The 26296-nt window shown below is 39.9% G+C and overlaps 1 protein-coding gene across 1 annotated transcript in view; it reads right to left on the bottom strand.

Moving 5' to 3' along the window:
• The window catches only part of MEMO1 (mediator of cell motility 1), a 56183-nt gene that overhangs the window by 16269 nt on the left and 13618 nt on the right, over positions 1-26296 (bottom strand). The window contains exons 2-4 of the mRNA XM_054022785.1: positions 8181-8262; positions 4544-4612; positions 488-600 (exon numbers count right to left, since the gene is read on the bottom strand). Coding sequence (XP_053878760.1) covers positions 488-600; positions 4544-4612; positions 8181-8262 — 264 coding nt within the window. The remainder of the gene's footprint in view (positions 1-487; positions 601-4543; positions 4613-8180; positions 8263-26296) is intronic.

Below are 26296 nucleotides of genomic sequence, written 5' to 3'. Positions count from 1 at the left end.
ACATTTTTAATTAAGTTTGTATCTTACAGTTAAGAATGCATTATGTAAAGCGTGACATCTTTAGCATCTTCGAGATGCTTTCTACACTCATTATGGTATAAAAGATTTAAATTGTACAAAAAATATATTAAAACGTGTACTCATCCACATAAATCTTTGTGTTTTTAGATTTCCACTGACCATATGATTCTATATTGGTGAGGAAAAAGTTGATCAAATGAGCTGCTGCTGGATGTGTATGTTTATTAATATAGCACCTTAGCCATTGCCCATTGCACAAAACACAACTGCTGAATATGACAAAAACAGTTCTCTACCTGTTTATGAGGTTACAAGTATGATCTTGCACTGGTAATTTATGGACTTTTTCTTCTAAATACACGCCCCGCCCCACCCACCCAAAACCTAGGGCTCCTAGGTGTTGCAGTAATACAAATAATTAAAAAAATACAGAAATCTGAAAGCCGCAAGCTTATTATATACCTACTCTTTTGATCAATTCGAAGATCATACAGAGGTGTTCTATATATCTCCACACTGGAAAGTGCACATCGGGAAAGGGGCACATGATGGGAAGGCCCAAGGATGAAAATTTTCCGGCTAGGATAATTAATACAAAAAACAAAATCAGAACAGCTGTACTCCCACAAAACACTGTGTTAGAAAAAGAAAATGATAAACTGAACTAATTTGGGGGGGGGGGGTTAAACTGGTGGCTAATGGTAGTGCTCTACTTTGCCAAGAGCAAGTGCATGGTTCAATTCTTGGTCACTTAGGGTCTGATGCTGCAAAGTGCTGAGTGTTTGAGTGGTGATCTTGAAGCTGGTTCAGTAAAAATGGGTAAAGGCCACTTTAAACCACCTAAAACGAGCCAGTTTTAAAGCCTCCTTTAGATGATGAAAACTAATTTAACTGAGCAGGTTAGAAAATAACCCTAGCGTAGTGCAGGCCTTTACTGATAGATGATATTTGATTCTCCAGAGTTAGTGATGAGTCCAACATGAGTCCCATGTTGCACACCATCTTACATAGCTGAGGGCACATGCCACCCACTGAGGCTTGGGTGGCATGTTTATCATCAATTACTCAAAGCTTCTTCTGATTCACATCACTACAGTCTTTCCTGAGTTCGATTTAACCGAGATGCTTTTTTTCTCCAACACTCTAGTCTCCTTCAAGCACACTGTTATCTGTGAGTCAGCTACATGAAAAAACTACATAGACCTGCATGTCATTAGCATACTACTGGCACTGCAAGCTTTGTCTTGTTGTGGGCAACAGGTAGTCATTTCACCAGGTCTCTGGTCCTGATTAAAGGTCAGTCTTTCCTGCCGAGAAATTTTCAGAACCAGTCTTGCCTTTGCATGGGAAATCTATGATAGTGCTTCAGCAGGTAGATACCACCAGTTTTGTTGTGCTTTGCTTTTTGTGCAAGCAGGGGTGGAGCAAAGCAAAGGAAAAAATGCCGACATGCTGCATCAATCCACTTTGAAATCTATCCAGAAAATACAGTTCCTCAGCTGAGGCAGAATGAGGTGCTCCTGCAAGTTTAGAACAAGCTATGTGGTAAACAATAAGTGACGTAGAAAAAAATCCAGCAATTCAATGCCATTAAATCTGGGAAGTGGAACTTGTTCTAGAAATGTCAATGCAGAAAACATACCCGTATAGTGCTATCAATTGTTTTCCTTTAAAAAAATTGTTCTCATTTTGTTCAAAATATTTCAGAAAGAATCAGAATAACTTTACTACTTTTGGCCATGGTTTGCTTTTTTTCTGATAAACCACTGATGAAACAAAAAAGAAACTGGTTTATTATTTCTAACACTATCTATCTTAAAGTATCACTATTTAGCTTCAAAATGCGTATTTCAATCAAACACTGAAGATACTTTAAATGAGAATTGATTGTTAATACATGGAAGGAAGTTGTGAAATATGCTGCAACTAGCAAAATACATGCAGATTTTCATTTTTTAAACTACAGTAACTGGCACTGTGATTCAGCAGGCAACTGCAGACCAGTTTTGTGCCTGTGCATTTTCGGAACAAGTACATTTGGAACAATTAGTAACTCCCACTGACTTCAGTGATCATATACCATTTTTTCCACAGGACCTCATTCTGTGCACAAGCTGGACCTGCTTTGGGGATAAGTCACAGTTGTATAGTGAAGGAAACTGTTGTTTGTAGGACTCCTGCCTCATTTGTTGCAGGAATTGGAAGGTTTGTACCTATTGTAGATCTGGGGAAAATGGCAGGCCTAGGTCCTTAGCCAGGGGGGAGGGACCAGTGGACCTGGGTCACAACTGAATATGGGGGACAACAAATGAAAAAACAGAGAGGTAAGTGAAGGTCATAGGGTAAAAATTAGGGAACCAGAAGGGGACACTGAGTAGAAAACGCCCGACAGCACCCATCACTCTTCAAAGGCATCTCAGGAGTGAGTGGATGCCATCCAGAGGAACTCTGCCTGGAGGTGTGATTGGACAAGGAAATAAAAGTAGGCCCCACAGTTGCAGAGCACCCCCTCACCCAGCCAGCTTCCTCTTCCTCATATGATGGATGGTCATCTTGGCCAGCGCCAGGAAGAGGTTGAAAAGTAGATCTCACAACTTAGTGGGATCACAGATGGGGTTTGCCAAAATCAGGAGGTGCGGGGAGAAGTACACCCAGAATCTCAATAAGAGATTCTGGAGGAGCTAGATGAGGGGCTGCAACCTGATGCAATAGATGTGTACCAGGGTCTCCCTCTTGCCACAAAAGGGGCAGGGGAGTTTGTGAACCACACCAGGTACACGCCCGTGTTTGTGGCTCTGTGAAAGAGCTGCCAGCTTTGGAAGGTGGGTAGTGAATGAGGCCAAGCATTGCAGGAAGAGAAAGGACTGCCTCATTGTTAAGGCAGCCAAATGCTGCCCTGGAGAACTGGATTCTATTTCTGCCTCTGCCACAGAGGTTCAATATCACTTAACTAAACTTTTCAGAGGTGGTCACTAACTGTGTTGTACAGGCAACCTTAATTCTGGCATCTTCTACTTTCTGAGTTCTTGACTTTGCACCAATGATCTTTTAATGCAGTTTTTTTGTGTAATTATACTTATAGAACCCTGGAGAATTTAAGACTGGATGTCTTACTAAAGGATATTTTCTATCTCAACCAGAAGTTATGGGCTTGATGCAGGAATTACTGGGAGAAATTTTATGTCCTGTGTTATGCAGGAGATCAGACTAGAACAGGGGTTCTCAAACTTCATTGCACCGCGACCCACTTCTGACAACAAACATTACTACATGACCCCAGGAGTGGGGGGCCAAAGCCCCACTGCTGCAGTCTGGTGGGTCAAAACCAAAGCCCAAGGGCTTCATCCCCAAGCTGGCAGGGGGCCTGTAACCTGAACCCTGCCACCCAGGGCTGAAGCCCTCAGGCTTTGACTTCAGCCCCAGGCAGTGGGGCTCAGCCCCCAGCAAGTCTAAAGCCAGCCCTGGTAACCCCATTAAAATGGGGTCCTGACCCACAATCTGAGCACCACTGGACTGGAAAATTGTAATGATCCTAAAAATCTATGACTATACAGGGCTTGGTCTAACTTCCACTGAGGCCGGTGAGGGTGCGTCCACTGACTATGAAAGGGAGCTGGATCAAGTTCACATAAAGAGCTACCACTGAATTACTCCAGTTTTGTGTCAAGTCCAATTTCAATGGAGTTACACTGTAATAAAACCATGAGAAACAGTCATAGTACTTTAAAAATATTTTGCCAAATTCTGCCACCTTTACTCACACAGAATAGCACCTGACTTTACAAACACTTCCAGTGAAATCAGTAGGACTACATGTGAAATATGAACTTGAGAGTAAGGTACTAATCAAGGCATGCCATTGAATTTGGTCCATTTGGAGCAAACAGAATGTTGCTACACATCGACACTAATCCCACAATGAGCTTTATAGGGGTAGACCCATGAACCAACAGAGTTTATTGCAGGATTAAGATCTTACTTTCATGTGCTTTAAAAAAGTAACCGTAACCAAAAAAACAGCTCCCTTTGAAACTGAGAGGTATCATAAACAACAAACAAAAAATATCAAACTAATGTTATTACTACAAAATACAGACAGAAGAGTACATTCAATTTAAGAGACAAGACCCAGTAAGTTTCAAGTTTAAATAAGTTTCCTCTCCCCAAATGTTCAGAAAAAAATATAATACAAATTTACATCTCCAACAGGGTTACACTAAATATTTGATATTTTTATTTTTAAACTACGCATTGTGCTTACAGGAGGGCAAAATAAAGGTTAGGCAGTATGCTAAGGTCTAAAACATTAAGTAATGAAAATATGTTTTTGACACCTTTCCTGTTGGCGGAGTTTAGCCAGGAAACATGACCATTTTTTATAAAATGTACTATCAATCATTTTATACATTTCAGAACATAATCAGAAGAGCTGCAGTCAGCTTAACCTATGCTGTTAAAGAACATTTTCCACTGTAAATTTTATATATATATATAAAAACTGAGATATTTTAGTGCTACTTACGTAATAGTAGGATCCACTTGTTTGTAAGCATGGGCTGCACATGACCCACAGTAGGTATATCCAGCATGACTACAAAACACATATTTTAAAATTAACTTTTAGGTTTAAGACTGAGAACAAGTAGCATATTAATATTAGCAATCTAAAAAGAAAAACTTGTTAAGAGAATGATCAAAACATCAACTTGTGAAATAAGAGCTGGCAAGTATTAACCAGGGCTGACACTTTTAAAAGGCAATATTAGGTATCTGTGGGATGTGCTGGTTACAATATGTTCTAAACATTTATTTTTGAAGAAGTTCCACTGTTTTCCTTATGAAAGGCTATTTAAAGTAGTAACAAAACTGACAGCTTATTTGAAAATGGCAAAAGAAATTGAAATCTTTGTAAGACAAAAAACCTAAACAAAAAACACAAAACTGAAGGTTAACTGGCACATGACATCCCAGATATACTGTACATATTGTATTTATTACTATTATAGGCATTGTACCTCTCATTGCTAAAGGCAGCCCTTGGCACTAATTAAGCTGTATTACTTATCTAAGATACTATAACAAATCCATGGTCATATAGGTCTTCATGTTTGTCAATATGCTGCAGACCATACAACTGTACATCATTAGAACTTTGTAGCAACACAGAGGAATGAATAAGAAGGTGAAAGCAATACCTATATTCTAGCACTAAAGGACTATTATATGTGATGGGAAGCAAGTGGGAAAGGAAGCAAGGGATGTACCTTGGCAATGAAAGGAATACATCTGCCAGAGAACAAATGGGTGTGGGGTAAATGCATGGAATCTAGCACAGTAATGGTTACAACTATTGGGAAATTAAATGAGAGGAGTGGGGGTTGAACCCAGTCATTTCCTATCACACTCTATGGCCATCACTGGCTGAGGAGATGCTCCTTCCCTTTTCTGGTTTTCCAGACCCATCATATGCCAAAAGGTGTCCAGTCATTTAAACTATTTGTTTTGAATCCTATGTCTAGATCTGGTGTCCACACTTTGAAAAGAATGTTGAAAAATTGGATAGGGTTCAGAAAAGAGCTACAGGAATGATCTGTGGTCTGTAAAACACTTTTCAACAAGAAACGTAAGGAGATCAATCTTACAACAGAAGTGGTCTATAAGCATCTATGCAGAGAGATATCTGACAGTATAGGGTTCTTTAATTTAGCAAAGGCATAACAAAATTCAATGGCTAGAAGTTGAAGACAGAAAACTTCAAACTGGAAATAAGAAATTACCAGTGAAAGCAATTACACATTGAAACAAGCATACACAGTGAGTTGGAAATCCTTTAAGTCAAGAGGGTTTATCTTTGTAAAAGATATGCTGCAATTCAAATTATTGGGCTCAACGCAGAATCACTGGGTGAAATTTGATGGCTGTTAGGCAGGTCAGAGTAGATCACAATGATCCCTTGTGACCTTAAAAATCTGACTACCTAGTCTCTAATTTCTCTCTACACTACTTATTTCATTCAATGATCTCCATCCATTTTTATCAAGGAAGGTAAGCAGCGCAGTCCCATTTTACAGGGAAGAAAGCAGAGACACTGATAAATGAATGATTTTCCCAAGGTCACAAAAAGAATCAGTAGCAAGGCTGGAAACAGAACTCAGTCTAGTATCTGTCCACTTGACCACACTGTCTTCCATAATGTTTGCAGGATTTGGGTCCAGTTTCTTACTGTAACTTCTGTAATATTGTTATAAATATACATCAAGCATTACATTTAAATAAAAATCACTATAACCAAATTATCCTACCTTAACATATCTTTCCCATCTCATAGTAAACTGGATTGGCCTCATTCTTTTATTCTGTCATCTTATGTCTCCTCTGCCAATTCTACCTGAATGTGTTTTAGAAATGGCTAGCTGTTATTTTTCCAATCTATCCTGCAGATAGAAAACTATATAGGGCTGCATGGCCAGTCTAAGATTTTATTGCTATGTTAATAGTTTTAAAAACATGGCTAGGCTTTTTGCAAAATAGCTGTGCTCTTTTTACTTTCCTATTTGCTATATTACTTTGGTAGTTCAGACACTTGCACAAGTGTGTATAAATTTTGCAATAACTGTTATTCCTGCAAACAATACAATTTTATGGCTCTCAGTGTCTTTGATGCTAGTATATGATATAGTCCCAAAAGGAATAACAATATACTCCTGACCAAACTACAACTGTTATTTTCAGTACCTGTTCACCCTCCCTATGGTTTGCACTAGAAGTGATATTCTTTGATCTTTGCATGGGGCTAAGGTTCAATCAGAATGTGTTCACTGCTTTCACAGAGACTGAAGGAACACAAGGAAAACTGGGTTAAAAGATTTCTATGGCCTGACATTACTTCACCACTGCAGTGAAAGTTAAGAACTTTTATAGTATTTAATAAGGGCATGATCTTTCAGGGTACACCTCTACCCCGATATAATGCGACCTGATATAACACGAATTTGGATATAACGCGGTAAAGCAATGCTCCGGGGGGGCGGGGCTGTGCACTCCGGCGGATCAAAGCAAGTTAAATATAACGCGTTTTCACCTATAACGCGGTAAGATTTTCTGGCTCCCGAGGACAGCGTTATATCGCGGTAGAGGTGTATTTAGTTCATGGTCCTGTTTGACCATTGAAAAAACAACTATCTCATGCATTACCTAGAAGTCTAGAATTAGTCAGTGTCACTGCTCTTTTGGACGAGGAGGAATATTAATACGCCACTTTTTCCTGCTATTTCAAATGTCTGAAGAGAATTAGCATTTGGGCTTAACTGTATCTAGCTTGTTCACAGCCCAAAGAGTAACTTTTTTGAAAATATGGTACAAATTCTATTTAATCATTCTGAAGGCATTTTTCAGATGCAGACATACCAAGCAGAGTCATACAAAGATTGTTCTAGAACCCCAATCAAATATTATTTTAAAAACATTTAAAACTGAAATTCTTATAAAGAAAAAAAATGGAAGCAAAAAAGGATAAACCTGAACTGATCCACAAGTCAAAATGCACATTAGTATAAGATGTTTACAGAATCTAGGTAGCCATTATTATTATTAATGTACCAATTCTGTGTTTGGTGCTACACAGACAAAGAAAGAATCGAAGTCTCTTCTTCTGATGACTTTGCAATCTTTTTACTATCACTCTACTAAATCACCTCTGAACTGGCTTGCAGGAACAAACCTTTTTCTGGGAAAAGGAATGCATTTATTATCTCATCTGTCCACAGAAACTAATAATCAATCACATATTATACTGTGTACAGGTTTTATGCCTCAGTTTTCATGATATTCAGAGTATTTTCAGTGGTTTTCAAACTTTTGGTATTGGTGACCCGTTTCACACAGCAAGCCTCTGAGTGAGACCCCTTTATAAATTAAAAACAGGGTAGGGGGGGGTTAATTTAATGGGGGCTCAAGGCTGTCAGCCCCATGGAGCTGACAGCTCACGACTCCCATGTAACCATCTTGCAACCCACTGAGGGATCATGATGCCCAGTTTGAGAACCCGAATTTAATTGGAGCCCAGTCAGCATACTACTTAGGCAAAAACCAATACTTTAAGAAAGATCTTAAGAAAGGACTTAATATCACAAATGTTAAAATACAGATATGAAACTTACGGTGCAATAATGGCTCTAGCAGGTCTTTTTGTAGATTGTACTTGAGAAAGCCAACCTTCTAGTTGTGCATTCAGCTGGGGTCCTACAAAAATACAAGGAAATATTGGAAAAAATCAAACAATCTAGCACAGTTTAAAATATAACCAAGTACAATCAGTAATCTTAAAATATTAACAGGAGATTTAAAACCATTATAAATAAAATCAAAGGTTTGTGTTTCAAGAGTATAAAAAATAAACAAGCAAACAAAAGTTATAAAAGCAGCATGGCCCATATTGCTTAAGGTCACGTCAGGAACGTTTTAGCCTCCAAAACTATAATTACTTCATCATTTGCGCAACCAGTTTGTTCTTGTTCGGTGAACAGAAGACATACACATAATGTGTGCAGGGCCACAACTATTACTGACAATCTCACAAGGGGGTGATGATATACATTCAATTAGTTTACTTTGTTAATTATCTACTGTTTTAGATTTCAAAATGAATAATTAGAACTATGTGGGCTAGAGAAAACAGTATGAACAAAATGCATGTGACCAAAGGCCTTAGCTACCAGGTATTACTGATTAAATATAATTTCAAGAAGGTGGCCAATGGCTATGATACAGTGGTTTGTTAACGATCTCTAATTGACTATATAGCAAACTGAGAGCTAGAAACCTGTAAAGCAGATACCAGGCTGTCTAAAGTGAGAAAATTCCAGACATATATTAAGAAAAAGTACAGTATTTGCAGTAAGTTTAGAGTTCAGTAAACAGGCCTATAGAATCACTATTCATACCATTTAATTTAATAGTTTTCATTTTAGGTCCCAATGCCACAAGCTACTGAGCACCCTGACAGGTGCTGAGCATTCGCAACTTTACTAGCCTTTGTAGGTTATAAGAAATCCTTTCAATCAGAGATGTTATTGGCAACATTAAGAAAATACGTTTTAATATATTTACATCAGAGTACTCTCTCTTGGTGTAAAACTACTCTTGGGAAACTGATATTTACCATATTATAACACAATATTCTTTATTAGAGGAACACAATTAACTTTTTAAAAATGTCACTTCCATCTGAAAAATGTTTACTTACTATTGTTACAAGTAACACATAATATACTATTATAACAAAAAGAGTAAAGAAAAAAAAATTTTTTTTTTCAGTTTACCACATGCATTTGTCTAAGTCACTTTTACTTGCAATGTATTGTACAGAAAATCAGTTCCCCTTATTTGTATCACAAATATTGGCAGGGAAACTCAGGGATAGATGTAGCATCTGAAACAATTTTACAATCACTTTTCAACCTGACTAGATTTCAAGCTGACAATTTCTTCAAGGATTTGTTTAGACCTCTAAACAACTTAAATGGAGGCATGCAGCCAGCATGACAGCCAGGGCTTGTCTTCACTACAGGCTAAATTGGCGCTGCTGTGATTGATGCAGTGGGTATCAATTTAGCCGGTCTGGTGAAGACATGATAAGTCGATGGGAGAGCGCTCTCCTGTTGACTTCAGTACTCCATCTCCCAGAGAGGTGGAAGATATGTCGACGGGAGAACGTCTCCCGTCAACATAGCGTGGTGCAGACACCACTGTAAGTCAATCTAAGCTACGTCGACTTAAGTTACGTATCTTACATAACTTAACTAGCGTAACTTAAATCGACTTACCTTGTTAGTGTAGACCAGGCCCCAGATCTTGAAAAATCCTCTCAGCCACTCACCAGTGGCAACAGAGTTTTCCCTAGTGAGGGGAGAACCTCAGCCAGCAATTTCTGCAAAATTCAAGCTACCACTTTATAATTAATCATTTTCTACATTTATGGTTGATAAGAAAATCTTCCAAATATGAGATGAATGTAAACCAAAGAACTCTTGGCTTTCTCAGTCTGCAGATAGCCCAAATGCCTCTGCTGTGGTTCACAGCTTAACCAATGAGCAGAAGAATGACATTAGCAAGACTAGTTTTTTTCACCGATGTAATACAGTACTTACTGGGCAGCAGTGAAATTGTCAACAATCACTCAATCTCACACGGTTGTTTCTGCTGCTTGGGACCATTATGAGCATCAGCAGAGACAGAATTATCTAAAAATGGAGGCAGCTGAAGGAATAGAGTAGAATAGACAGACCTCTCGTCCTATCCTCTTCTCAACAGCCAGGAGGATAGACTAAAGTAGCAGAGAGCCACTACCATTCTATGCAATGAGGAGGCTATGGAGGAGTGGGAGAGGTAGAAAGCTCTCTCTCATTTCCAGCAGTTAAATAGAATTAGGGCTTTAAATTTATCAAACCCCTGCAAGCCTAAAGCTGATACAAAATATGAAGCTGCCCATGCCCCCCCCCTCCAAAATAAAGTAAAAATAAAATAAGGGGTTCATTGATAGCACACTGGCAGAAATCCAAGCACCCTCTTCCTTCCAAACAGGTAGGAGCTGAACTGGGGGTTGGCTTCTCAGCAGGGCACAGTCTCTCATGGGGTCTTGATGGGGCCCCTTCTTTTGCATCAACTTCTGGTTCTCAGACCAGTGTCCAGCAAATTTTTCAAGCCCTGCTACTAGTGATGGGCAAACCTCAGAAGGTTTGATACTGATACGTACCCAAAAGCTCAAATGCTTATTCAAGTCTTATCCAGACCTCTTGATGCTGCAAACCTGGGCTGATAATCTCTCAAGGACAGTCACTCTTATATGATTTTAACACTTTCATCTCTGGTCCAGACCAGAATTGGGCAGTGCAGAAGTACACAGAAATGAAAAAATAATTAGGAAGAAAAACTAAACAAAATTTATCAAACTCAAAAAAGGTTTGAGTCTATAGTTTCAGTTTTGGAATGGGTCTCATAATTCAGTTTACCTAGCCTTACATATTAAGGAAGAATAATAACAAAATAACCTTATAACTAGGGATCACTTGAAAGTTCTAAAATCTTGCAAATGATAGACAGATGTCTAACGTACTTACATACTTAGATAGCAACACAGGCTATAAGATGAGAAAGATTAAATAGGCTGCAGAGCACTATATAAAGACAGGATTGCATGCTGCAAGTAAAATATGGGTGTTGAGTCTTAACGTCTGTAACTGAGTACAGAAATGAATATCAGTTTATTGTCCAATTATTGGCTATATCTTAACATCTTAAATATATTAAAACATTTATATTTACAAAGTAGAAAGTGGAGGATGGGTTTGCACAACTAATATACTATACACTGTATAGAAATTTAAAAAGTTTGAGATAAGTACTCAATTATAATCATAACTGCTCAAGCATGTATTGACAGGTAAAGGACAAAGTCAGCTTTGGTGGTCCCACATGCATATGTACCAATTTTTCTAATTATACCACACATATCAGGAATGGCTCCTAAAATTGGCTGCCAATTTCGACTAGCAGATTTTAGTCAACAGAGATTTACTACTTTAAACGTAAAGGGCTAGATCTTTAATAGGTATAAATCTGGCTAGCTCCACTGAAGTCAATAGAATTATATCATTTTACACCAGTTGAATAATCAACCCAAGGAGTAATGAACTTGTTTCAAAGATTTTCTAGAAGAATTTCCCCAAAAGTCCGGTTGCATTTTCAGAAAACAAAATTAGCTGCTTGGTAAACCTCTGGGTTGGCATATTGTAGTTAAGGCAACACTAGAATAAGGTATCTCATGTTTTGCTTAAGCAATTATTACATTCATGGGCTCTTAACATTAATAAAATATTTGAAACAGCTATTACTAAACACAACCAAAAGTCTCATGTCTACCAGGAGGATTACAAGTAATTACCGTATATACTCGATCACAAGCTGGTTCATTTATAAGCCAATCCCCCCAAGATGGATAAGTAAAAATGGAAAAAAATTTATAACCTGTTCATAAGCTGACCCTATAATTCAGGGGTCAGGAAACTTTGGCTCCCAGGCGATCAGGATAAACCGCTGGTGGGCCGAGATGGTTTGTTTACCTCGAGCGTCCGCGGGCACGGAGGTAAACCTAAGTAAATGAAGTGTTCCGGCATGCCAACTGCTTACCCTGACGTGCCGGGACAGCAACTGGTAGGGAAATTTTTTTTGGGGGGAGAAACTGGGAGTCAGGGGAGTAACCCCTATGACCACCCCTCACATGACCCCGCCCCTAGCCTGGGACCCCTAACACTCTCCCCATCCCATCCCTTCCCACCTTATCTGGGGAGGGCCAAGGGAGGATGTCTCTGACCTGGCTGGAGCTGCTCCGGCAGGCTGGGCCACGCGGCTGCAGTCTGCTCCGGCGAGCCAGACCGGGCGATGCGGCTGCAGCATGTTCCAGTGGGCTGGGCCAGGCAGCATGGCTGCAGCGTGCTCCGGAGGGCCGGGTGACGCGGCCACAGCCTGCTCCCAGAGCTGCAGCTGCTTCAGAGCCTGGGGGGAGAGCAGCGTGGCCAGAAGCGGATAGACTCTGGCCCCACCTCTTCCCTTCTTTCTCTGCTGACTGTGCTGCCTCTCCTTGCTCCCTCTGTTGGGGGGAGGGGCTGTGTCCCATCTCTACCTCTCTATACCTGTTCATAAGCCAACCCCCTTCTCTGGTGCTTCCCTTTTATACTAAAAAAATTCAGCTTATGAACGAGTATATACGGTAATCAACCATAATGGTGAAGCAGCAGTGTTAAAGCAGACACACTTGACTATCCAAAAGGTTACACATGCACTTTTATATTTTCCCCCTTTCACCCACTCTTTGAAAACTATCTTTTCAGAATGTAAATCCTGACTTCTTATAAGATTGTAGGATACCTAATGCATTTTGGGTGCTACTGTAAAAAAAAATGAAAATAAAATTATATTGTGTCCGCAGAGGAGCAGTAGAAAATGAGAGAAAGGAGTTCCACTGAACCAACTGAAGTCAGTCCAATAAAAGATACTACCTCACCACCTTGATTCTCTAATATAAGCGGACCGACACAGCTACATCACCACTGCATAAAACACCCTTTTCAATAAAGAAAGCCAAATGGCACTGTGATATGTTACAATCCCTCTAATTTTAATTATACATGACATATTTATAGGAACAGGATATTAAAATTGATCCAATCAATTAATTATATTCTCAGGTCACAAAGTGACCCTTAATGTGACTTTATAGTTAAACATTTTTAAAAGGAATTAAAGGTAGTTGCTTAGCTAAAGTCAAAGAATTCATCTGAAGTGGGCATGCAAACAAATATAATTTTTGGAACCAAAGAGACATTATTTAGTATCAGATGATCTAAGAAGACAATACACAGTGTGTGGGTATTTGGATAAATAATTTCCAAAGGAGATGAATGAATCCTGTGATTAGTTTAAGAAATGAGTCACAGTGGAATTGTATCTCATCAATGACAAAATATGAAATATAAGGAACCAGTCCAAAATCAAGTGATTTTAACCCACTTGCCTTTTGCCCACCACTTTCTAATGTCTGAACTCTCTGTCTATTTTGGATTCAGTATTTCTTCCCTACCACTGATGTAAAGCACGCTATCCAGTATGGGATAAACTAGGGTTACCATTCGGATTTACCCGGACATGTCCTCCTTTTTGTGCTAAAAATAGCGTCCGGGGGGAATTTGTAAATAACTCAAAATGTCCGGGATTTCCCCCCTCCCCCGGCAGAGCAGAGCGAGCGGCTGGGAGGGCTGCAGGAAAGTCACGGGCTGGACTCCGGAGCGGCTGTAGAGCAGCTCCGCCCTGCATTCTGAGCCGGCAGCTCTCCCCTGCAGCCCGGCTCCAGCAGCACTGTGCAGGGCCAGGGACCGGGTTTTGTTGTGCTGGGGAGCGCAGCCACATGTCCGGCTCGCACAGAGCCCAACACCCTGTTCTGAGCAGCAGAGTAAGGGGGCCAGGGGGCAGGAGAAGGGGCAGGGAGGTTCTGGAGGGGGCAGTCAAGAAACGGGGGGGGGGTCAAGAGTTCAGGGGGAGGCTTTTTGGGGGGAATGGAGAAAGTTTTGGGCAGTCAGGGTACAGGTAGGGGGTAGGGTCCTGGGGGGCAGTTGGGGGGGGTCTTAGGAGGGGGCAGTTAGGGGACAAGGAACAGGGAGTCTTAGGTAGGGGGTGGAGTTCTGGAGGGCAGTTAGGAGCAGGGGTCCCAGGAGGGGGCAGTCAGGGGACAAGGAGCGGGGGGTGGGGGGCTGGGAGTTCTGGGGGGGAGCTGTCAGGGGGCAGGAGTGGGGAGAGGGATCGGAGAAGTCAGGGGACAGGGAGCAGAGGGGTTTAGATGGGTTGGGAGTTCTGGGGGGGGGCTGTCAGGGGGTGGGGAGTGGTTGGATGGGGCGTGGGAGTCCCAGGGGTCTGTCTGGGGGTGGGGGTGTGGATAAGGGTTGGGGCAGTCAGGGAGGCTTAGATAGGGAGTGGAGTCCTGGGGGGCAGTTAGGGGCAGGGGTCCCAGGAGGGGGCAGTCAGGGGACAAGGAATGGGGGGAGGGTTGGGGGTTCTGGGGGGGCGGGAAGTGGGAGGGGCTAGGGCGGGGCTCCTCCCGTCCTCTTTTTTGCTTGCTGAAATATGGTAACCCTAGGATAAACTGTCTTCCATTTTTCCCCCCTTTCTTTCTACCCTGAGTCTCTCTCTCTCCTTGTCACTCTCCTTTCTCCCGCCTTCATTCCACTTGTCACTAGCACTCCAAACAATCCCTGCCACACTCCTCCAAGCACAACCACCATTCAAGATTTAGTGCTACTAAAAATTAATTTTAAAAACTATTTTACACAGCATGGTTTTGCTCCCAATGTGGGAGGAATATAATTTAGCTAAAAGTGATTTTGAAAACCATTCAAGTCTAAGCAGTGACATAGTCTTGAGGACAAGCTAAGGATTTAGGCTACAATATGCTTTTTTGAAAATGGTTTCATTTTTCCCCTGTTTATACCAGCTGGCCAAATACTGGAACCTGTTGAATACCATCAACTCTCATTAAAGTCAAAAGCCTCACACGAAGCACTCAGTAAAACTTCATGGTTGGGGGCCAATTTTTGGAACCAGTTTATCTGGAGCTGTATTTAAGCCAAGTTCTAATATGGTTTAACGTATAGTACAGATGCAGCTTTTAATGGTGCCTCTCCAAGGAAAAATATAGGTTTGTGCCCTCTACATTTTTTTTACAATCTCCTTATTTTCTGAGCCCAGGCATATATCCAAAGGGAAAATATACACAGTCTCTTATCTACATTGCGAATTAACTTGCAAAATACCATGTTTTAAAAACAGTTAATAGACGGGCATGAAACTGACCAAATGCAAGCAGGGTTTTTTCCTCAGATTAAAACCTGGAAAGTGAATTATTTACTTTAAAAATTCCTTCCATTCTGAAAATTTCTTAACCAGTTAACAAGCGAAAGAAAACTAACAGATTAAAATGCATAATGAAAAAGTGAAGAGACCAAACCAAATCGCTATGCTGCTAATGTCTGTCAGAAACTAAAGCAGTCACTTAAAAGCTCTTCTGATCCCAGTTTTGAGTTCTGTTTCAGATTTACACAGACAAAAGATATAATGAGTTTATCACAAGTCAAGACAACACCTATAAATAAAGAAGGCTGGGGAAGATCTGGGATAAAAGGCAACACAAGATAGTGTGTTGCTTCCTACTTCCATCAGCTAGAAACAAAGAAATTTCTTTAACGGACAGCTATTATTCCTTCCCGAAGCTATGGAAAGATGGAGCCCCCAAGCAGGGTCCAGGGACAGAACCCTGGTAGAAAGCTCAGCAACTTCCTTCTTCCCATTAGCCGTTGGGAACAGACATGGGCTTTTCAGTAGAGTGTTGCTCCTGCACTTTACTGTTGTGTAGTCTCCTCATCTTTCTCCTGACCTATGAATAGCAGGTTTAGATCTCTGGCTACTAGGTGCCTGATTAATGTGTCAAGCCTGATATTAATAGTTGACAAAATAAAAGCATGTCCTAGTTCATCTCAATTTCATGAGAGGCATAGGAAAATCCACAATTTATCTACTCTAGAATGACAAACCTTATTCAATTTGGGATTTTGCATCTCTATGTACCGAAATATAATACATACACACACACACACACACAAAATGTGTTGTGAAGCAATTAGTATTGCTACACACACGCGCTGTAGCAAACAAACCCACAAAAGAAAACAAAAAGTTAAACCACCTCACAGTACACATTCTCTGCTCCTGAACTCAAAAGATTGCACCTTATCATTACAACAATGGCATACTGCAGATCTCATACTGCAACCTTAACTCTGTCCCCCTTTTGTCCTCCTGCTCATGTAGATTTACCAGATTATTTTCTCCTCTAATACTAATCATTGTGGGTAGTTGGCTACACTGGTAAAGTCTTGTGTGCAGAAGGACAGTTAAAGTGAGGGATGGAAAGCTGCCATAGCTAGCCAAAGTTAAAGTTGTGGTATGTGGTCTGTGGTAGTTTTGGTAATTGTAAGGTGCATGCATGAAACCTTCTCTCAACAGAAAACTGTAGCTCCTGACTGAGAAGGACTGCAATCAAAACTGCATCAATCAGGCTCTTAGGTGCCTCCATAATAGCCTGGAACATGAACAAAAAAAAATTAACAGAGGGTCCTGTGGCACCTTTGAGACTAACTATTCTGTTAGTCTCAAAGGTGCCACAGGACCCTCTGTTGCTTTTTACAGATTCAGACTAACACGGCTACCCCTCTGATAAAAAAAAAATTAGCTCCTCTTAATGCATTCTTCATTGATTATTTCCAAACTGATCCAATATATGATCAGATTTTATTTTCTAGTGGAGGGAGGACTGCTTTGGAAACAGATCAAGAGTTCATGCCATAAACACCACATATACTCTTTCATTTCCAGTGGAACCTCACTTTACTTGTGGTAATAGCTGGAAAATCCTTTGCATGTTACTTAAAAATTTGCCATGGAATCAATAAAAAAAAGCATGAGCTACTGGTATCAATTTTCAAATTTTCCTAGCAATTAACCACAATTTTAAGGTTTTGTGCACTTTGAATCATTGTTGCTCACTGCAAAACACCAATTCCTCTGTTTTTGCATGATGGGTAACTGTATACAAAAGATTTTGCACTAGGTGTTACATTATAATAAGCGTCACCAGGTGTGCTATTACAGTCTCCAAATGATTTTTCTTACCATGGAAGAAAATTTTCAGACTTGAAAAGACATGCAGTGTTAGTCTTGATTATGCAAGGTTCTGTGCAGAGGCCGTTGGAAAGGGAGCTGTGGGAATAGCAGTGGAGTTTTTCTCTGCCTTGGTATCCGATTAGTCATTTCTTGAGACAGAGCTGCTCTCTGGGAACTAACTGGGCATACTGGTGCTGCTGGGCAGAGATTCCTGAAAAAAGGGATTACACTACATGCTGTTTGACCATCACTATTACAGGACTTGTGCATGAGTTATACTTAGAATATACCCAGACTCTGCATCACTGATTTCTCCTGCACCAGAAAGCCAACTTTCAAGACACCGGTCATCTGCTACTACTTGGCAGTGGAGAAACACTGGCGGCTGACTGGGATAGTGGTGTCCAAAGAAGGGGCAACAATCACATTAGGAATGTCAGTGCAAAAATTAGGGTCCTCCCAGAGATAGTAACATAGTACACAGTAGAACCTCAGAGTTACAAACTGACCAGTCAACCACCTCATTTGGAACTGGAAGTATGCAATCGGGCAGCAGCAGAGACACACACACACAAAAAAAAAAGGCAAATACTGTACAGTACTGTGTTAAACATAAATTATTAAAAAAAGGGGAAGTTTCAAAAAAATATTTGACAAGATAAGGAAACTGTTTCTGTGCTTGTTTCATTTAAATTAAGATGGTTACAAGCAGCATTTTTCTTCTGCATAGTAAATTTTCAAAGCTGTATTAAGTGAATGTTCAGTTGGAAACTTTTGAAAGACCAACCATGACGTTTTGTTCAGAGTTACAACATTTCAGAGTTACAAACAACTTCCATTTCCGAGGTGCTCGTAACTCTGAGGTTCTACTGTATTGCACAACTATTTTGCATTAGAATTATGATGTTAAATGTAACCCTTGATACTCAGAGAATGCAACAGATTAATGATGCTGTGGAAACCCCAACTTTTGAAAATTTTTTTGGCAAATAAATTCTCAATCTTAACAGCACAAAGAATTGTGCACACTGAATGACCTTATTTATGTAAGAAAAAATTATCCTGAAACACACATTTGAAATGTGTACTCTAGCAGAAGTTGCACTCAAAGAATCACATCTTTAAAGCAAGGATAATGCACATTAAGAAAGGTCTTGGATCCAATGGAGGTTGACTGTCTCAACAGATTCAACCATGAATCAACACATTCACCTGCACTGCAAACCCTAGACAGGACGGATAATTTAAGATCACAGAGACATTCAAGTAAAAGGCACGCTAGTTTGACCACTGACTAACAAGAGCTTTTATTTCACTGTTCTTGATTCCAAACGTATGAAAAGAGACTAGAGGAGCTCGGGTTGTTTAGTCTGACAAAACGAAGGCTGAGGGGGGATATGATTGCTCTCCTTAAATATATCAGAGGGATAAATACAAGGGAGGGAGAGGAATTATTCCAGCTTAGTACTAATGTGGACACGAGAACGAATGGATATAAACTGGCCGTGGGGAAGTTTAGGCTTGAAACTAGACGAAGGTTTCTGACCGTCAGAGGGGTGAAATATTGGAACGGCCTTCCGAGGGAAACGGTGGGGGCGAGGGACCTGTCTGGTTTTAAGATTAAGTTAGATAAGTTTATGGAGGGAATGGTTTAATGGTGAAACATATTAGCTGAGGAATACCGAGCAATGGCAGGTAAATAATATAATGGCTAACAAGGGTCAGGCTGGAGACTCTTGCCTATATGCTCGGGGTCTTACTGATCGCCATATTTGGGGTCGGGAAGGAATTTTCCTCCAGGGTAGATTGGCTGAGGCCCTGGAGGTTTTTTGCCTTCCTCCGCAGCATGGGGCAGGGATCGCTAGCAGGAGGGTTCTCTGCCAATTGAAGTCACTAAAACACAGGATTTGGGGACTTCATCAGCAGAGTCAAGGGAAGGGTAGGGACGGTTTTGTGGCCTGCAGCATGCAGGGGGTCAGACCAGATGATCATAATGGTCCCTTCTGACCTTAAAGTCTATGAGTCTATGAGAATGCCAGTAATGCATCTGAATCTCTTTGTAAAATGTTAAAGTTAAAAGCTAAATTTATTAAAAGTTGCTAAAAGTTAACATTATTTTGCTAAAGAAAATGAAGTAAACAGAACATTTGCATAATCACTTCCAAAGGTTTTTAACTTCTTTATTTCTTAACCAAATTATCACACTCAAAGCTAAAATGATTTTCTTCACTATGGATTACGGCAGATACAAGCCAAATCTTAAGTTTAAAACGAAGACAAAATTACTCAAGTCCCAAGAAAGATTGCAAAAATTGTTAACCTTATATAAAAGAGGTGATCCCCGCCTTGAAGAGCTTACAATGTTTATAGACATGATAAATGAGAGCAACAAAAAAGGGTGGGAAGAGGGAAAAGTGTAAAAGTTACAATAAATTCACACATATGTGCAAGGTTTGCTACATGAACATCTCAATAAATCCACAACCCTGTGTGTGTGCATTCCCCTCAGACTAAGTTTCCTATAATGCTTATCACTTTGGTTAAATTATTTGTATTGTAGTAACACCCAGAGGCCCCAGTCACAATCAGCACCTTATTGCACATTACACAGTCAGAAAAAAATTCTGTCCCCAAGAGCTCGCAGTTTAATTCAATGTATTTTTCGTTAATGCCATCTTGCTTTCAACCCTCAAAACTCTTATTTTCCTCTTTTACTTCTCTTCAGCCTCTTATTTTCCCCTTCAGTAGCAGGAGTGTAATGATTACTTTATATGTACCAGAGCCATGGGGATACCTAATGAAACGTTTGAAATGGAAGTCTAAGATGGCAAGCGCTGAAGGCTGCCTAAGTCCCCAGTCCAGTGGCAACTCTCTGACAAGGACCTACAAGCATGGCCTTGCGTATTCTGCATCTGCAGAATTTGCTATGAAATCCATCCCTTAGCATAGACTTATCTGCACAGCTGCAACTTTCATTTTATGATTTTTTAGCCATTTATGGTTGTGAAGAAAACACAGAAAACATAAATCAAGATTAAATCAATGCAGTGTTGTCTTCGTGAGTCAGCAGAGACCCTAAAACAGATAAAAGACGTGTGAACTAGCCCATATTAACTTCTACGGGGTGTTTATTTTGAAACCTGAAGATGACAGCTTAAATGCCAATATGGCTAACCCAATTCACTGATAATTGTTTTAGCAGAAACATCCAGCAAATATGCTTATCCCATAATCCCAAATTGCCTCTGATGCCTACAGATGCCAAAACATCCAGCTTCACCAAACAACTCCTACAATGCAGCTATGTGTTAATAAAAAAAGCTTTGGCATAGTGAAAATGGAAGATGTGCAGACAGTGTAAAACAAATGGAATTTAATACACTAAATAGCAGGAGCTATTATACGGACTGTATTTAAAAACTTGCATTTTAAAATTTTATTAAAGTTGTCACTGAATTTCCAGTCTGTCCCCCCCCCCCCCCCCCCACACACACACACACATCAGTCCTGCAGATCTTGCAGCAGAATTTAGGTTCAGCTGGCCCCAGAGTTCACAGGACATTGCTTAGAAGCAGACGGCCACTGCAGTTTATTCAGAATGAGATGGAGAGGGGGAAATATGTTAATAGAGCTGTCTGATTTGATAGAGGTTTTGCATCTCAGGGTATGCCCACACTGTGCACCTTACAACAACGCAGCTGTGCCACTGCAGCCACGCCATTGAAAGGTGCAATGTGTAGCCGCTCTTTATCACCAGAGAGAGCTTTCCCGGTGACAAAATAAAACCACCTCCAACGAGAGGTGGTAGCTGAAGTGCTGTCCACACCGTCACTTTTCATTGTTAAAACTTTTGTCATTCAAAGGGGTGTTTTTTCACAATCTAGATGGAAAGATCTAATGAACATCCCCTGGAAAACTGGTGCCATACCCCGCCCCATTTTCAAATTTTCTTACATTAGAAAATGAGATGATCTGGCTTTTTCTATTGCTCCTCAATCCAAGAGCTTCAATCAACTCTATTCAAAGCAGCACTATAAAAACCAGGGCTGTAACACTTTAATAATGTGGTTATTACAATAAAGTTTAGTATCATATAGCCAATAGCAAATCATGTCATAACATGACTTCCACCACGGTAGATTTTGCAGTGTACAGTCTTCGATGATGCATCTACGTCAACTAAAGCTATTGTAAGGGCAAAGATTGCATGACATTTTTGACTGGCTTTCTTATCCTTACAATGGTTCAGCTCATCCCTCATCCCCTCAACAATATGCCTTATTAATGGGCTTTTATTAATGTATTCTGGGACTTTTCAAGCACCTCTCCACAGCACTCAGCATCAGAGCTCATGGCCTCAGATACGTTCCAAAATGGAGGCCTACAAGGAGGGATGCATTCTGGAAGTTTAGTGCAAGGTATCCCAAAATTCACCTTCCTTCATTCAGTATCGTCATTACTGACTCTGCAGCGGCAACTTTTCACAACAGCTTTGAATTTTAAATGAGATTACATGGCAATAAACTATCGCCCAGCTGATGGCAGTTGGAAATGGCAGTGAGCAGCCCAATCCTGGGACATGGTAAGCCAAACATTCCTCTAAAAGTAGACCTGGAGTGAGCAGCAGCATTACAGACCAGATATAACGTTCACTGTGCCTGCTTTACAGTGATCAGCTGTCCCCAAATGAAAGGCAGTGGCCCTACTCTAACTCAATGGTGGTATAAAATAGCATTAGGAAGCTAGGGTGACAGCGAGTACCTTATACTTTGCTGATAAGTCACTGATCAGGACTACTGTGGTAGAAGCATGCGGAGCAGCAAAAGAGTTCTGATTAGTATTAAAATTAGAGCTGACCAAAAATAGATTTTGTCACATACAAGACACAGACTTTTGAGAACATAGGGTTGTATTAGAGGGCAGACTATGAAATACTTTTCTCATTTAATTCTTGATATCATGCTTTCCCTTTTGCTATCAAGCCTTTAACCAGTTTATATCAACAGAGACACACTGCTTCAACTACTGTAACACCAAGAATCACAAAGTGGCCATACGTACTTCAGATTAGGGATGTAAAATGTTAATTGGTTAACCAATTAACCAATAAGCATCCGTCTTATCGGTAAGGTATTCCGGTTAACATTTAAACTCCGCTGCGGGACTCCGTTCCCGGCCCCACACCCTGGGCTCTGCGCGGGGCAGCAGCAGAGCCCCCGGGCACGCAGGGTTGGCCGCGAAGCCTAACCATTCAATGTTTACCCGGTAAAATGTAATAGTTTAAACGCTTACTTTTTTTACATGTTATTTACATCCCAACTTCAGATAGGTGAAAAAAAGGTGGAAATAATTTCTGCCTTGAACAAGACCTCTGTGAAAGCAGGCAGAAGATTTTATACAGGAAAGAGTTCAGAACAAGAAAGAACTACTATATGTCAGCAGCCTATGCTTCATGAGCCTAGTATTGCTACCAGTGTCAGGGAAATTCACATGATGAGAACAATTTTAGCCAGAGCATCTGTAGAAGGGGAAGAAAATATTAATTGAAATCAAACAACCTACAGAGCTGCTTTAGAGCTATTAATTAAACTGTGTATCATTTAACAGTAGTTGCCTGCATCCTGATTATGGATGGTGCCTGGATTACTATATCAATCATTGCTGAGAAAGAATGGGTGGGGGGCACTAATGCTCTTTCCACTGCATGAGAATGTGTCAGTTTTAGTGAAAAAAACTAAAAAAGACTCTGCTTAATAATCTGGTCTCAACAGAAATTGTAACATTATATGTCATGAGAAATTGGGAAAAAATTAAATCTAAAAACACAAATCTGCACTAAATATCTGTAACAATCCCATCTACTAGTGGTGGAAGACTTGTTAAAATTAATATTTTTCTACTAGGCTACTGATGCCACCTGCAAAACATAGCAGAGACAACAGATTTGACTTTATTAATACTGGACTTAATTAAAGTTCATGGGTCCATCCTGAGAGAAGACCCCCAATAGGGAAAGACTGATATGTAAGCTTCTGCTTTCACTTCTCCTCTGAGGTACATATAACTGGAGCAGGTGGAATAGGAGCTCTCTTAACCCTTAATTTAAGCAGCAGACTGCTGAATCCAACAAAAAGATTTCCCCCAATAGTTTAGACATCTGAGTTAAATCAGAAGGAAAAATCAGATGTTTTAAATGGGCACTGTAAGCCTCTTTCTCTCTCAAATGCTCCGGTTTTGCTTATTTGGTATGTGGTATGTGTGATGACATAATCCTACTATTCTCCAGCAACCTAAAGATAGTTCTAGGAAAAACAGTACAACCAAGACTTGAACTTCTAATGCAAATAATCAAGCAGAAAAAGTATAAAAATAAGTTTTGGTTTTGGTTGTTTTTAAGAGGAAAACAAGGCACAAATCCCAAAAGTATTTTCCTTTTTAAGATATGCTAGAACATTCAGATTTGGCGAAAGCAGTATAAACCGCTGAAAATTAAAACATCAATTTCCAGTTTTAAAAAAACAACAAGTTGTTACAGTACAACAAGGGAACCCTTGATTAAAACTGGAAGGCAACAAATGTAATACTAATGAAACATTTTACACAGCAGCTAAATTAACCTGTGGATTCTGCCACAAAATATTTTCCAAGAATTTAGCAGGATTTTTAAAAGGATAAACATTTATACTGTATAGCCATGCGAAGCTGTAAGCAATAGCCAAAGAACTGGAGCACTAAGATAACATGCATCCTTTACATTCTGCTTACTTTCAGAAAAAAATTAGCAATCATAATGAGTAGATTTGGTTTGGGGTATTTTAGGGCTGTCCAGCAATTAAAAAAATTAATCGCGATTAATCGCACTGTTAAACAATAATAGAATACTATTTATTTAAATATTTTTGATGTTTTCTACATTTTCAAATATATTAATTTCAATTACGACACAGAATACAAAGCGTACAGTGCTCACTTAATATTTATTTTTTATTACAAATATTTGCACGGTAAAAAACAAAAGAAATAGTATATTTCAATTCACCTAATACAAGTACTGTAGTGCAATCTCTTTATAATGAAACTTGAACTTACAAATGTAGAATTATGTACAAAAAATTAACTGCATTCAAAAATAAAACAATGTAAAACTCTAGAACCTACAAGTCCACTCAGTCCTACTTCAGCCAATCGCTCAGACAAACAGGTTTGTTTACAATCTGGAGTGAGATAATGCTGTCCATGTCTTGTCTACAATGTCACCTGAAAGTGAGAACAGGCGTTCACATGGCACTATTGTAGCCTGCATCGCAAGATATTTACGTGCCAGATGCTCTAAAGATTCATATGTCCCTTCATGCTTCAACCACTATTCCAGAATACATGCAACCATACTGATGATGGGTTCTGCTAGATAATAATCCAAAGCAGAGTGGACAGACGCATGTTCATTTTCATCATCTGAGTCAGATGCCACCAGCAGAAGGTTGATTTTCTTTTTTGGTGGTTCAGGTTCTGTAGTTTCTGCATCAGTGTGTTGCTCCTTTAAGACACTTGAAAGCATTCTCCACACCTCGTCCCTCTCAGATTTTGGAAGGCACTTCAGGTTCTTAAACCTTAGGTCAAGTGCTGTATCTATCGTTAGAAATCTCACATTGGTACCTTCTTTGCATTTTGTCAAATCTGCTGTGAAAGCGTTCTTAAAACGAACATGTGCGGGTCATCATCAGAGACTGCTACAACATGAAATTCATGGCAGAATCCAGGTAAAACAGAACAGGAGACATACAATTCTCCCCCAAGGAGTTCAGTCACAAATTTAATTAACGATTTTTTTAAATGAGCATCATCAGCATGAAAGCATGCCCTCTGGAATGGTGGCCGAAGCACTAAGGGGCATATGAATGTTTAGCATATCTAGCACGTAAATACCTTGCAATGCTGGCTACAAAAGTGCCATGCAAACACCTGTTCTCACTTTCAGGTGACACTATAAATAAGAAGCAATCAACAGTATCTCCCGTAAATGTAAACAAACTTGTTTGTTTTAGCAACTGGCTGAACAAGAAGTAGGACTGAGTAGACTTGTGGGCGCTAAAGTTTTACATTGTTTTGATTTTGAGTGCAGTTATGTAACAAACAAAAAATCTACATTTGTAAGTTACACTTTCATGATGAAGAGATTGCACAATAGTACTTGAAAAATACTATTTCTTTTGTTTATCATTTTTACACTGCAAATATTTGTAATAAAAAATAATAATATAAAGTGAATACTGTACACTTTGTATTCTGTGTTGTAATTGAAATCAATATATTTGAAAATGTAGAAAAACATCTGAAAATATTTAATACATTTCAACTGATATTCTATTGTCTAACAGTGCGATTAATCACAATTAATTTTTTTAATCGCAGTTCATTTTTTTGAGTTAATTGCGTGATTAATCAACAGCCCTAGTTTTTTTAAATGAAACTTTCGATTGTCATCACTTTCTGCACTCATCCAGGAAAGCTTCCTACTCACCACAAGCCGGCAGATTTTTCGAGTCTTGTACTTCCCTATTCCTAACTATGACAAATGAGATTCAACACTATGAAGTGCTTAAAATAAAATATTAGTATATATGCATTTATTATTTTAATTCTTAATTCATAGGAGGGAGTTAAATAGTCAAGCTCAGGGCCGGCTCCAGCATTTCTGCCGCCCCAAGCAAAAAAAAAAAGCCACGATTGGCAGCGGCAGGTCCTTCGCTCCTAGAGGGAGTGAGGGACTTGCCGCCCCCGAATTGCCGCAGGTGCCGCCCCAAGCACCTGCTTGTTAAGCTGGTGCCTGGAGCCGGCCCTGGTCAAGCTACATAAACAGTGCAATCTTGTGGATTGGCACATGACTAGTTACTGTCCCTCAATACAGTAATAAGTACACTTAATGGCTGGTACTAAACAAGTTTTCTTCCTGTCATTGTGAACCTTGGGGGGAAACGGAGAACATTTAGACTAATTTACAAATATGGTC

This window comes from Malaclemys terrapin, chromosome 3 (assembly GCF_027887155.1).
Source record: "Malaclemys terrapin pileata isolate rMalTer1 chromosome 3, rMalTer1.hap1, whole genome shotgun sequence".
NCBI lineage: Eukaryota > Metazoa > Chordata > Testudines > Emydidae > Malaclemys > Malaclemys terrapin.
Note: the sequence above shows the minus strand (reverse complement) of the source record. Positions and strands in the feature narration are given on the sequence as shown.